The sequence below is a fragment of the Megalops cyprinoides genome, chromosome 18 (assembly GCF_013368585.1).
Source record: "Megalops cyprinoides isolate fMegCyp1 chromosome 18, fMegCyp1.pri, whole genome shotgun sequence".
Lineage (NCBI taxonomy): Eukaryota > Metazoa > Chordata > Actinopteri > Elopiformes > Megalopidae > Megalops > Megalops cyprinoides.
The window spans coordinates 20,870,016-20,883,845 of record NC_050600.1 but is presented as its reverse complement, the minus strand read 5'-3'; the positions used below and the strand labels follow the sequence as shown (position 1 = coordinate 20,883,845).

At 43.9% G+C, this 13,830-nt stretch overlaps 1 protein-coding gene across 4 annotated transcripts in view; it reads left to right on the top strand.

Annotated features, from left to right (window-relative positions):
* The first annotated feature begins 6,776 nt into the window (after positions 1–6,776).
* The window catches only part of LOC118793000 (LIM and calponin homology domains-containing protein 1-like), a 117,979-nt gene continuing 110,925 nt past the window's right edge, over positions 6,777–13,830 (top strand). For all 4 annotated transcript variants that reach the window (XM_036550915.1, XM_036550917.1, XM_036550916.1 and 1 more), the window contains exon 1: positions 6,777–6,933. In XM_036550915.1, the coding sequence (XP_036406808.1) occupies positions 6,844–6,933 (90 nt within the window). In that variant the 5' untranslated portion in view covers positions 6,777–6,843. The remainder of the gene's footprint in view (positions 6,934–13,830) is intronic.

Genomic DNA, 13,830 nt, shown 5'->3' with positions numbered 1-13,830 from the left:
CATGAGAGATAGGGAAAGACACCTTGCGTCACATCATGGCAATGTTAAAACGTCACAATCATGTCATTCAAATGGCATCTACATTTCAGAAGGTGACTTCATAATGTAATTCTTTTTTTTTTCCTTTGTTTATAAAATAAGTGTTTGCTTCTATGGGTATGAACCACTCCCATGGTGGTTATGGGCCGCATTCCAGATGCCACTTTAGTGGCTTAGTTCCATAGAACATTCCGTAGCATAACATATTTTGGTGTATATGGTCACTGATACGCTGCCTGTGGTAGGCTCTTGTGCATAACCCCTCATGATTAGAACAACTTTGAGCCAGACTTCCTGATGCCTAATTCATTGCATTTTGTACTGCTCACAAGCCGATCAGCGGCCCTAAACCTAGTGCTAACCAGTCTTCTATTGAAAAAGAGCTGGCTGTGGTAAAATGTTATTAAGTTTTTAAAGAGGTAATCCATTGTGCAAGAAATTACTTAAGTCTCGTAACTTTTCTAAGCAGATCGGGAGCTGATGAAAGGGGATATTGCGTGTTTGCAAATACCTTCTTTGTTAAATACTGTTATTTGAATCGTTATGCAACTTGTTCACCGAAAGTTTGCTGGATGGTTTCAGGCCGTTACCACGATGTGTACTGGAGCTCCCCCTGGTGGCACATTTTATTGTGACAATTTATTTCAGCAACTTGTCACAATGTGTCTGTCTGCCACACAAACAGGATTTTTTGTTTTGTTTTGTTTTCATGTCTTTTATCCTCTCCTTTAATATGTCAAAACCTAATCTCTTTGGATTGTGGAGTCTTTGTGAAGCCGTCTGAGGATGGTGTACAGACAGGAGAGGCATCTCCTGTTTATGGTTATTTTATTAACCAAAATGGACTGAATGTGTGTGGTTACAATGGCACTGTTTGCGGTCCAGCAAAATGTCTTTAGGCTACCGACCAAGGAGTCTTTGATGAAATCACATTACATTTATGCTTCTCAACCTAATTCTTGCTGAGCTGAATTCCTACTATATTAATTAATAACTACTAATTTATTATTATTTTTTGTCAAATAATAGGTGTTTGCCCTCTGTTCATCTGTGTAAGAGTAGTGTAGGTAGTGTTACATTTGTTAGTTTAAACTTCATGCATGCAAACATTAAGGCAAAACTTAATTCCTTCTTTATCTGTAACCTTTAGATGTTCTATTTGCACTCAGACTCAACAGATCTCCTGAACACCCAATTTATTATTATATTAAATGAATACATAATGGATTTACAGACACCCTTACAAATGCATATGCATTTATTATTATTATTATTATTATTATTATTATCCATTGCATGTAATCAAGACCCATGAAAACACAAAGTGTTCAAACAGCCAAAAGAGCTGGTCAGGGTCATACAAGCCACAAGCACTTAAAAGTGAAGAGGTGGATTTTGAAGACATTCAAAGCAGTAGAGGCAAAAACAAAGGAAAAAAGGAAGGTCAGGGAACCATTTACAACAGATTGCACATGCACAGAAATGTAAATGAATTTATACATTGTTGCTTTGCAACTGTTCAATCGCGGCCAATATGACTTCAAGGGATGAAACTTTAAAACTTCAAAAAGACAGTTCAATCATAAAAAAATATGTTCTAATTCCCCCTATGGATAACAGGTGGCAACCCCGTGGATAAAAACGTGCGCATGTCGGATGTGTGCCCTTTCCGGAGGCACAGCACAGCCAAATCCACAGCGGTTTCAAATGAAATCACAGTCAATTGTAACTAAAAGCTAAAATTGCATAGATCACTGTAAACAGTACAGACTAATTTCTCAGCGTTACAAAATGAAGCATAATCCTGTTCATTTTTATTTAGAAGCAACTTTGTGATTAATATTAAACCTGATTAATAAAGAAGCCTACACATGGGCATCAGTTTGTTTTGAAAAGTGCTACGGACAACGACGGGTTTTATGTGTTCACACCTTTTTTAAGTGGCGGGGACAAAATGGGCCGCTACGAAAAGTGGTGGGGACATGTCCCCAGCATCCCCAGCGTCCCCAGCGTAAATGACGTCTATGTGCCTACACTCATGTTTTACCACTTGATAAAGGAAGAGATTAGAGAAAAAAAAGTCATGTGCAAGATGACAATCAACAGAATTTACCACAACGCAGCAGAACATAGCAATAACATTTTGAATCTTAGCAAGAATCTAATCTTAACTGCTGAGTGGGCGGGGTTTGGCGGGAAGGTCCTCTGTACAGCGCCGAGCACTCCGAAACACGTCACGCATTTGGCTGCAGAGGCAACAGCCTGGTTTGTGCACCGCACGAATAAAGATATGGGAATGACTAGGAACGGCTTGTTTCTCTGCCGGACTCAGGACGGTTGTATCGTCCTGCAATACCAAACTCTTCATCCTGTCTGCAGTCTCTCAAACGCAGAGGACGGCTCTGTAACGGAGCAGTGTCTGGACAGCACGACCAACCGGTCTGCAGATGACAGAGCCAAACAGCTATAGAAACGAAGGAAGTCGGATACGACTGAGACCAGCAAGAATTTAGACAGTTTAAAGCAGGCAGGCATGTTTTGCTTGTTGTAGAGTTTCATTTGGTCACCTTGAGTGACAACCCCTGAAAATGTACTTCTGTGTCTGCTGGTCTTACCTATGTTTAGAAGAGGGCAGAGTTATGGAATTGATAGAGTTAGGGTCCAATTAAATCTAATCATGAAGATATTCACAAAAAAGCTTGTAACTATGTTCTTTGCTCATGGGTATTGATTTGGTCTTTAATTTTCACCAATTTTCACTGTATCAGCCAATGTGAAAAGCTGTCTTTTTCATAACAATATGCGTATCCGCATATGGATCATTTCGATATCTCGCCTTCTTGTTTTTTTAGCTGGTGGAGTGGCCTCCTTGCATGAACTTTAGAAAAACAAATAGGAATAACTCATGGCTCTTTGCCCTAAATCTATCATTTTGACGTATCACCCACTCCCTGGGCTCGCCTTGATCAGTAACTCCACAAATTAAAGTCTGGGCTCGGGTTGAATTTGCATTGGAACCAGAAGAGTTGCAGATGGAAAATGTACAGCAGTTTGGACTCATTTGCTGGTGCCTTCAGTTTAAAGGGGTGCTGACTGAGGCCTGTTTTCAGATAAAGCCAGAAATCCTCTCTCACACAAACTCCCACTTGAAATGTTTTTTTCTCCTTTGACAAATAAAAACATATTAAACAGCACTTTCTTTGTTAAATGTAAAGAATGGGCTGAGTTTATAATCTGAATCTTAATATGAGCTGAAATTTCCAAAGAATGTGGTTATGAGCCATAGCTGTGTTCCTGTGTTGTGGGTTAAAGGTCTAGATCCACTAGAGGGAGCTATAATTTCACAGATCAGCTATATTGCTAATACTCTCTGCTGCTTACAGTAAAGGGCAGTGCTGAAAACTGTTGATTTGGCTTAGGTGACTGTTGGTGACTGTTGGGTGTGTAAATGTATACAAGTGGTCATATGACATCCCCCTTCCCTTCCAGAAAATCCTTACAGCCTTGCTGACACCATCACAGAGGGATGGAGCTTGCAACACTTTATATTTGTTATTGTGTGGCTTTTTAAAGCATGTTTTATTTTCATTTTTCCATTACTTATACTATTTAAAGGCTCATTTTCTTCATCTTTATGCATTTATTGAGCGGAATATTTCCTGACAGCTGCTCCAACAGCATAACAGGCTGTGTTGTTTTTTTTTTTGTTACAAAAATGCTGTTAGTGCAGTAAATATAATTTTGCCACTTTGATCATTACTATAAAGCTCAAATGTGACATTCTTCAAACTCTCATTTTCCGATTATTGCCTGTTACGTTTTTCAGCTACAGTTGATGGATTCAGAACTCTGGCATTTTGGAGTTGGGTGCAGTGTTTTGTTTTTGCAACTGTTGGTGCGATGGTGGTCTTCATGAGCTGTGCGACATTCTTGGCTGATCCTTCTGCCACGATATCAGCTGATCCCTGATATACCTCCCCTCAGGTGGGGGCAGACAAAGAGAACGTCCATTTCAGCACCTTCCTGTGGACGGGCAGCTGCATGAACTGGGTAAGATGTGTCAGCATGTGGCCATGAGGGACAGTTCAGGATTTAACTGCAGCCTGGGCTTAATGTTAATTTAAAACGGATTCACTGACGTGTTCATGAAGGTCTGATTGTCACTTGACTCCATGGCTTTATTGTCACAGCATTGCTAATAATGCCATAGTGAGTGAGTAGTGTCATGTTAACATGACATCTTGTTCATTATTAAACCCACGACAGCTCTGGATAGAGGTTTCATTAGCGACCCTTTAATCTTAGGATGGGAGGATGCTTGTTCCTGTTACTTATGGCCCTATAAAAGAAACACCTTCATGATGTTGCAATGTCTTCATATGAAGCAAAATGAGCACATCTTGGCTACAAGGGAGGGGATGAACCAATGAACGCACTTTTACTATCACAACAAGCTATACAGCTATTTCATCCATGCAACCACTTGTTTGGGAAAGTTCTCTATCCTCTGCTATGCATTGGCATGCACTCTCACACCTCTCCATCCCCGATTTGAGAGCCACCGATTCAGACTAAACAAGCTCTAAACTGTAAGTGGATAGGAATGTTTGGAAGTATTAATTGGGCTCTGGCAGGAGATGCAACCTCCCGCTCTTCCCAGGACGTGCGCCAGCCGTCACTTTACGGGGCAGTGAAAGGGCACTGGGCGCCTCTCAGCAACAGCACTGTCTGAACCCCCGAGCAGGCCGGGCTGCTTCGGAGGACTCCAATATGACACACCTATCCCAGCTCGCATTGCTGCTCGTCCTCTGCAGTGCCTCTACCTGCAAGTTCACAGTTTGCATTCCTGCACTTCTCCGGTACTCTGTCATTGTCCTACCACTCCCGGGACCTGTTTTTGATCTTCCCCGGGTTGTGGAGTGCTGTGTTTATTTACAGGAATGGCGTTGGGAAAATGCTAATAACTTTGTTGTGTTGGCCTTGTGCGGTTAAGGAAGGTTTGAGTGGCAGTGAAACCATCTGTATTTGCTCAAGGCCTCAGCTTTAGGTGATTAAGTAGAAGAACACTTATGGACCGTGCTATTGAGTAGAATAGTACTGGTCCTGACCCAGCAACTATTTTGAAAACAATGATCTGAGAATAGCCTGCAACCCCCCAACACACACACACACACACACACACAGACACACACACAGCTATTTTCTTCATCTTCACTTCCTCTGTGGATAATCCCTTCAGTTTCAGTTCCTCTGATGATAATCTCTACAGTTATCCTGAGACGCAACATTCATGCAGCTTGGAAGAGAAGTAATAAATAATACATGTTTTCTTCAGCATGTTGTAGCTTTATAGCAGGCAACTAGATAACATCCTTTGGCTGTGTTCTTCCATTCATATTATTATTACTACCATTATTATTATTTTCTCTTGAAAGGCACCTGCATTGTGCTTTGAGAGACCACTTAAAGAGCACTGAGGGCTTGCTCTAATTTCAGACAGACACTTAAAATAGTGTGATTGCCTTTCCCTGGCATTTCATGTCCCAGCAAACAGTTGACATAGACACGCACAGCATTCTTTAATCAAATTACAGAGCTGTCAGCTCTGTCTAAGTAAAATGCAACCCTAGTGCAATGTTTACGATTGATAAATGGCCTCAGATACAGGGTGAAGACAAGAACCCTACAGTAGATTCTGAACAAGATGGTGCTCACCGTGGGATGCTCTGGAGACGTTAAGAGAGGTGGAATGACCGGAGTCTCCAACTGGTTTAACCGCCACAGGTCTGGGTACAGTGTTAAAATGTGCCATCAATATCTCTTTGTTTTCAACTCCCTTAGGAAATGCGGTTGTTCGTTGACTCCTCGAAGACACTTCGGTTCTGCAAAACTTTGTGGTCAAAATTGAAAGTCAGTGAAGAATCGCTTAATATTTCTGTTTTACAGAATGTATATTATCTGGGTAGCATGACTAATGTTAAGGAATGAAGTTAAAATGTCTACCATTTCCCAGTGAATTACTTTAATACGACACAGAAGCCTTAAACGTATTCATTATGCAGGGTATTTATTATAGAACGTCATTGTTTTATAAATAAAAACAAACAAGTTTGAAATCACCCTTTGGATAACAGAATTGGTATAACTCAAGGTAATGTCTGTATTTTTAGTTGTTGAGGTCATTCCAGTTAAGTTTGAAACCTTTTATTGATGGCGAATAATGTCTAACCTTTATGCACCTGACGTCAAATAGTGACAGAGGGACGGGTCCGCGAGTTGTCAGATTCTTGTCTCCCTGTTTCCGTCATTGGCCAGAATTGGAGCGCTAGCGGTACACGCCATTGTCCCTGTAGAAATTCTTTTCAGCGCTTTTCGGGCAGCCAGTGTCCCGCTTGTGTGAAAGCAGTCGTGTGACAGCGACTGGCCGCAGGATGTGTTTGCTTGCTTAGCATTGGCCGGTGGCGGAGCTCCGTTCTGCTGTTTATTTTTAGCCATTGGTTCGAATCGCATTGCAGCGTGCGGGAGTTCAGAAGCCTCCCACAGTCCCAGCGACCGAGATACAGTGGTATCGCCGAATGCGGTGCAGGTTTGCGGCAAGCAAGCGGGCGAGAGCCAGTGTACCGAGGGGGCCAGCCTAAAAGTGGGTGATACGGCGGGTCAAAGTGAAACGAAAGAGTTTTCGGAAGTTCCACATATACATTAACTGCAGGAGCGCATCGCTCTTCCACTGACGCAGAGCAGTGAAATTTCAGCCCCAATTTTTAGAGAGGTCCGCTGCTCTCTTTTTGCTTAACGGCTTTGCAAATGGCCAGTCCCGGTGCAGACATTGGGCAGCATCACCACCCCGAAGCGGCTCCCGAACCAGCGTTTCAAGAGGCGCAGAAATGGATTGAGGTGAGTTGCATTTCCCAGTGTTCTAGCCTGATACCTTTTTCATGTAGCGGCGATGTTAAGCAGCTTGCAGCTCACTGTCAACGCTGCAAAATTGCATAAACAATTTTGCATAAACATAAATGTACAACCTAGTCGAGCTGAAACAAAATATTTGTTTTGGTGCCACTCAGGAAGCAATGTAGCCATCATAAGCGCACGTTCACCTGTAAAACAAAGTTATCACTCGACACCACTTACTGGGTTACATTCGCTCTCGGAGGAAAATGAAGACATCACATAGCATGAATTTACGCTACTCCTCAATTTTGGGGACGGTAATCTGATAAACGGAATTTTGTTTGTGGAGATTTTGAATCATATGTCATTACTGACATGCAGTATTTTGCTTTCTCGTTGGCTTCAAACTGTTTTGGGTGGAATACGATTGCTGTTGATGTGACGTTGTATGTATGGACACATTTTTTTTATAAAACAGGGTATTCTATTTCAGAATGCGGTTGAATATAATTTTTAAAAAGATTTGAGGAAACATGGGCAAGATTTGAAAATTTGGTGGCATTGGTGTCATCCAGCTGTGCTGAACTAGAAACTTCATTACTGTAGCCCCGCCCCCTTGTCTAAAGTGACTATTTATGGTTGCTGTTACTTGCATAGCGATTTCTTAAATTAATCGCGTTTCATGCTTCCGCTACGGAGTGATTTTGCAGGCCAGTTCACGAGGTGGTCATTTATATGATAAAGAGGAAAGAGAATGACGTCAGAGGGGCTAAATCCACCTGACAGAAACGAGAGTGAATTGCTGTTTGGTTGTTGAAGAAGCACACCTCTTCGCAATGTTCTCTTTACTAACGAAGAAGTTGTCCACACTATCACAGGTGCGAAACTACAGCAAGAGGCAAACAATAGCAAGATCTACTACTAATTAGTAAAAAAAAATTGAAGTTTCATATACCTGTAAGGTTTAAAATGGATGTGTTTTCAGTGGCAGGAGCAGTAAGATTTTCAACAGATGCAGGAGCTTCAAGAATATCCTTTTGTTAGATGATGCTGCAAAAAGAAAGAAAGAAAGAAAGAAAAAACACATTTAAAAGGACTGAACAAGTTGAGATGCCAGCTGTGGCTGAAGCAGGAAGAATGACCACCCCTACAGGGCTGAGCAAGCTGTTCTCTGAGTAGCTGCCAGCCTGGCGTGCCACAGCTGGGCCCTGGGTATCAAGTGATGGGTGAGAGGTTTGACGTCAGCCTATCCGTTATTCGCCTGCCGCTGAGTGAGCTTAGAGGAAAACAAGGCAACACCGTCTGAAGCTGAGCCCACAACAGCATGTGTCACTGTTTGGGAATATTAACTGGCCAGAAGGAGAGGCTCACTCTGCCGTTGGGGCTAGCAGATTGTTTCATTTGTGTCACTTCACCGCATTATCAGTTAGCACCTCAGGGGAGTTGTCAGTATGTAAGGTAACAAGGAGGTGTGTTTCACTGGTCCTCCTTTAGTCACTGTAGCACCCATTCAGCTGTTCATTCATAAATTCATTCTGCATGTGGATTCCTCACACAATGAGATTGGATTGCTGGTGTTTTGGGCCAGAAGTAAGGGATGATGCGATAACCAAAAATTCCACATGAAAAATTGTGGGCGTGAGAGGAATGTGGTTTGTGTGTTTGCTCACCTCTATTTCCAAAACTTGGTGAACGTGTCAGTTTCCAAAATACAAACCTCATTGCTTTTGAGCTAGTAAGTGGTTCAAAGGCCAAACTCGGGAGCACTTTATTAAAGTCCATGTGCCATTGATGGATAATTTGGGATTTTGATAATGGTTCAAATTAACGCAGTGCTGTTGTCAAAATTCAGGTTTGGTTGAAATTTGGGTTTGAGGTATCAAAGTTGAGTTGGCTGTGCTTGACAATTTGTGACCAAGTTTGTTCCATGAATAAGACTACTGCATTCACCATCTGTTGAGCTGTTCACCAAAATTGTGTCCACTGTTGTTCATTTATCAGTTCGTTTATTAAACCGGACTCTTTGTGCCTCAGTAATTTCAAACCCAGGCAAAGAGAAGGAGGAGCAGTTTTCCATGAGTTCCTTGGGCCTTTTTGATATGATACCCATTATCTCTTCATTATAATGACTCCCTTTGGGGTGCAACGGGCCACCTCCCCTTTGAACAGAACTGACAGTCTTCATTATCACCATATTAGAATGTAACTGGATCCGATGAAAGATGGTGGTGTTTTGTTACCAGATAAACAGATCTGAGTCTGAGCCGAGTGGAAAAGGAAGCCAGCTGCAGAAACGCCGTGCTCCCAGAGTCCTGCCTGTGTCTGCTATTAAGTGAGTGGGTTTAATGAATCGGTGAAGTGAAGAAAAACTCAAGTCGGGGGTCTTTAGTCTCACTGAGGCGCTGTGTCAGCGGAGGTGGGGCAGGGCCAAGCTCCTCCTGAGAGAAACGGACCCCATGAGCGGCGCGGAATCGGATCCGCTCGGGGCCTGACGTCCTCAGAGCGGATGCCCGGCAGCGAGGGAGCTGTCGCCGGGGAGGGATTGCGCGGCTTTGTTAATGGCCTGTTTTGTCTCGTTCTGACTCGCGGCTCTCCACTTTTATTGCCCTCGCGCTGACTGATGACGAGCGCACTGCCCCGTTCGCCTCACACGCGCACGCCGGCGTTACTGCCAGTGCCGACGACGGGGCGGGGATACGGCAACGGTAAAAGCCTAAAACAGACCAAACCACTGCCAGCGGAGCGCTCAAGAGGGGGCGTGCGATGAATTTGTGTCTCATTTGTTTGTCTGCGAGCATGCTGCTTTTCATGCCAGTCGCTGTTTTCCATCACCGTGTATCGCTATCGCTATTTCAGACGTACTGCACACTGAAACAGTTCTTTCCCCTTGCGTATCACCGCAGTGTGGTAGGTGCGCCACGGTCCGGCCCAGGCTGAGATCACTCTGTGCTGTTGCTAAAAGTATGCAGAGCGGAAGCAGGCTGTTTACTGCGGTACTGTGGAATGAAGAATTTGGAGTGTTTTCATTCTCACACCGCGGCACACGTCTCCCATAAACAGTGGAGCAAAGAGAAGTGTTCACCTATGGTTATAGAGCATTCCTGCAAGAAACATTACAAAATGTTTGATTATATATGTATGCGTGTATCTATATCATGCACAGGCATTATAAATATACATTGTATATATACATATATATGTATATAGATATATATCTGTATGTATATGTACTTACATAAATAGAAATTGAAACTCTTTGATAGCTGCCACTTGTGTTATGCTTAAGCGAATGGGGCAGGACAGCTGTGAGAGATTGTTTAGAACTCCTTAATAGCTTCCTGCCTTCACATGGTTGGGGGTGCCGATTGAAGAAGCCGCAGTCCAGGTAGGCAGCAGCAGGGCTGCGGACGGAGCTGAAAGCTGAGCAGGGGTGGCGAGGCCTGAGAAACCTCACTCACTGAAGTACTGATGTAGGTAATTGCCTAACATGAAACCTTGATTTCCTCAAAGGAGTAGAATTACACACATTTCAGACTGACTTATTATGGCGGAGCAACGCTGGAATGGTAATTGCTTTTAATTGCTTCCATGTTAGCCATAATTCACAAGAACATGAGCATGGAGACTATAATCGATAAAGACAAAACAGCCTCCAGAAGCATAAGCAAAATGGCTTTGTCAGTTTCAGTGACTCCAGCTGGTGTAGACTGCAGGTGGCTGAGTGAGGGGGCTTGACCTTTTGGCACAGCAGAAATGATCTGAGATCTGAACAGCTCTGAGCTGAAGTAACACTGGCCAGGATTGCATGACTACAGAGAGCATTGTGTTGCAGCTAAAACAAGTACTTTAATATCAGAGCTATGATGAATTACAGAATTTCTTACAAAGACTGCTTGTCTGCGTATGACTGCTGTAAGAATACAATATCACTGAAGTTCTGGTTGCGATTGCGAAATATTGGGACAGTGGCATCCGGAGTGGGTCAGATGTCTTCTCACTGGGGACTGAGACTATTGAGAAACTCTTACCCATCACAAAAATAAGGCACATGGCACATCTTAGTTTCCCTCAAACTTAAACTCAGCAGTTTGCATTTTCAAACGTTTCAGCTTAGAAGCTCAACTCTGAAGCGTTTTCGCACCCATCTCCCGTTCAAGACTGTTGATGCATTCTTGGACTTGTGTTGCTAGCAGGAGTCTGTGGTCGTTCTGTTCCGTTGTCGAAGCGGCCTGGGTAATGTGGCACCCCACTCCTGGGGACCTGTGACCTGGGAGGCTGAGGTGTTTGCTGGGCAGGTGGCTTTGCTGGCTCAGAGTCAGGGGGACATGTTCACCCCTGACCCCTGACCTCTGACACTGATTTCTGAACACCCCTCCACCCCCAACGTCATCAGATGGTGTCCACAGAAGGAATGGGAAGGCAGGGAGAGGGCACATTACTGGAAACAACAGGTCCACATAAGGCAGGCCTCTACCTCAATTTTTGTATTAGTTGCAGAGAATTACTGGACACATTTCTAATAATTTATTTTGGAACTGTCTGGAAATTTTCCTCCTTTAAGCTTTAAGGCCCTAGTTGATAAAATCCTCACAGAGTTCTCCTTGACTCTGGCCCCCCAGGGGGAATGAGCTCCCTGTTAGCATTAGGATGGCTGAGTCATTGGCAGTCTTCCACCACAGACTGAAAACTCATCTTTTCAGGCTGCACCTTGGCTGCCTGAATGAGGCCTCTCCTCCTCTCTGTTAGCACTTAAAACCATTTTGCACTTGTCAAGTATCCTTGGGTCAGATTTGCTCAGACTAGCATTCTTTATTGTAGCACTGCAAGTGTATTCAGATTCCTTTGAATGTGCTTCTTGCTTATGTTTATTCCTGTTTTCATGTTGATGTTTATGCTCCTTGTGATGTGCACCGAATGTTCTCAGACGTATGAATGGCTTTGTAAGCAGAGATGTGGCGAAATGAATAAATGTGAACACTTATTGTTTTGCATTAGCATGACAGAAGATCTGTACAGGTGAAATGAATGCCACACTACCGAAGGGATTGTCTCTTGCCCTGGCCGCATTGGTATGGGTGTTTTTAGGTAAATAAGGTATTTCGGCTGGGCAGAGTGGCAGTGGGGGGCCAGACACAACAAACAACAAATCCGTAGCGTACAGATGGTGGCTATGGGGCGACGCTGGGGCTCAAACGCTGCCCAAACAGGACGTCCTGCCGCGGCCGCGGTGGACTTCCTGCTCCCACATCCTGTGATGTGATGGCGTCACGACAAACATGGGGACGTGCATTTTCCTTTCCCAAGCTGTTTTGGAAACAGTTGAAAGTGCCATGTGGTTGCCTGGATGCAGGTGTCTCACCGGGAGTTTCTGTGGAATCCTCAATGTTTCCACGCGTTGTGATTGCCCCAGTTCGTGCGAGTACATATTGTAATATGAAAGCGTTGAGGGCGATGCTAAGATGTCTCTGTCTCCATGGGATTGCAGATTGCACATTTGTGGAGAATCAGGAGTGTTTGGAGGTAGAGGTCTGTGTGCATGACTTCTGTTACCCCCATGACAGACAGTTGCCATGATTGTTGCTTGCAGGAAGTGTTGTGGTTCCAGAACTGTCCCTGAGCCAATTGGAGATAGGAGAAATATGTTGGCCACCAATGAGGTGTTTTTTGGGGTGGGGCCAACCTCCACACCTGGAAATAAATAAAAGTAGAACACATCACAGCACTGTATTTAGGGGAGTGACTTCACCAAGTTTGGCTCTACTTATGTTTCTCTGGAAAAGAGAAACATTTAAATGGATGATAAGGGAGAGAAGTCGCCGGATAGTGTTGTACAGCAAAATGCAGAAACTTTAATATAATAGGACTGCAAAGTCCATTGCTTGGCTGGAGATAATTAGTGGTAATTGCATTTATATTTGTTCACTGTTCAAAAATGAAAAGGAGCAATCACGAACCAATTTGAAAAAAAATCAGTCCTTCTTAAGGAGTGTAAAGTTTGTTCTTATCACACTGACTCATTGGGAAAACCTTTTCATTCTCTTCAGGTACAGATAATATTTCTGTCCTCAGCTGTAATAACATGCAAATTTTAATGCATATGCAAAACTAGAAGTCCGATGGGTTTTGTGGTTGGCATGACTAGAGCCTTAACACAACTGGGGTGGGAACAGACACTGGATGCGACAGTGCATATACCTGTACATGAGCAATTTAACTGCAGTTTCAAGGTCTGAGTCAGTTTTTTTGTTTGATTTGCTGTTGTCATAGTGATAATGAATTTGGCCGAAAGTATAATTTTTTTTCATGTTTACAAAATGAAGAAAAAAGCAAATCTTTGTTGTTGAAAGTGGATTTTAATATGATATAAATGGTATATAATCAGACAGAATGTAGTCCCAACCACTGAGACATCTGTGTAGCTCATAAGCACGATGTGTGCAGATGGGCGTGATACCAGTCAGAGGGGTTTCTGGGAGATTATGCGTGAAGGTCAGGCTCTCAGAGCACTGCACTGGCAGAGCTGTGCAGGCAGTGGAGGGCATTCCTCCCGCTGATCTGAGTCCAGCTGTTAGGACTCTCCAGGCTGCCGGGATTAGGCAGAGAGGCTGGCAGAGGCTGCGAGCCTCACCCGAATCTGCACTGCGACACGCCGGGGCACTGCAGTGACGCTGTCCGAGCGCGAGTACGCCCTCCTCCCTCCCCCGCCGGCCTTTAAAATAACACCCAGAGAGACATTTCAGATGACAAGACTGCCCCCCACGACTTGCCAGGAGAGAGAGAGAGAGAGAGAGAGCGTGGACCGTTCAGTAAGGGGGATGGGCGTCCCTGCCGAAATCACTGAGGCCTCTTTTTGTTTGCGCAGTGGCAGCAGCAGCCCCCTCTTAAAATCCTCCCAAATCC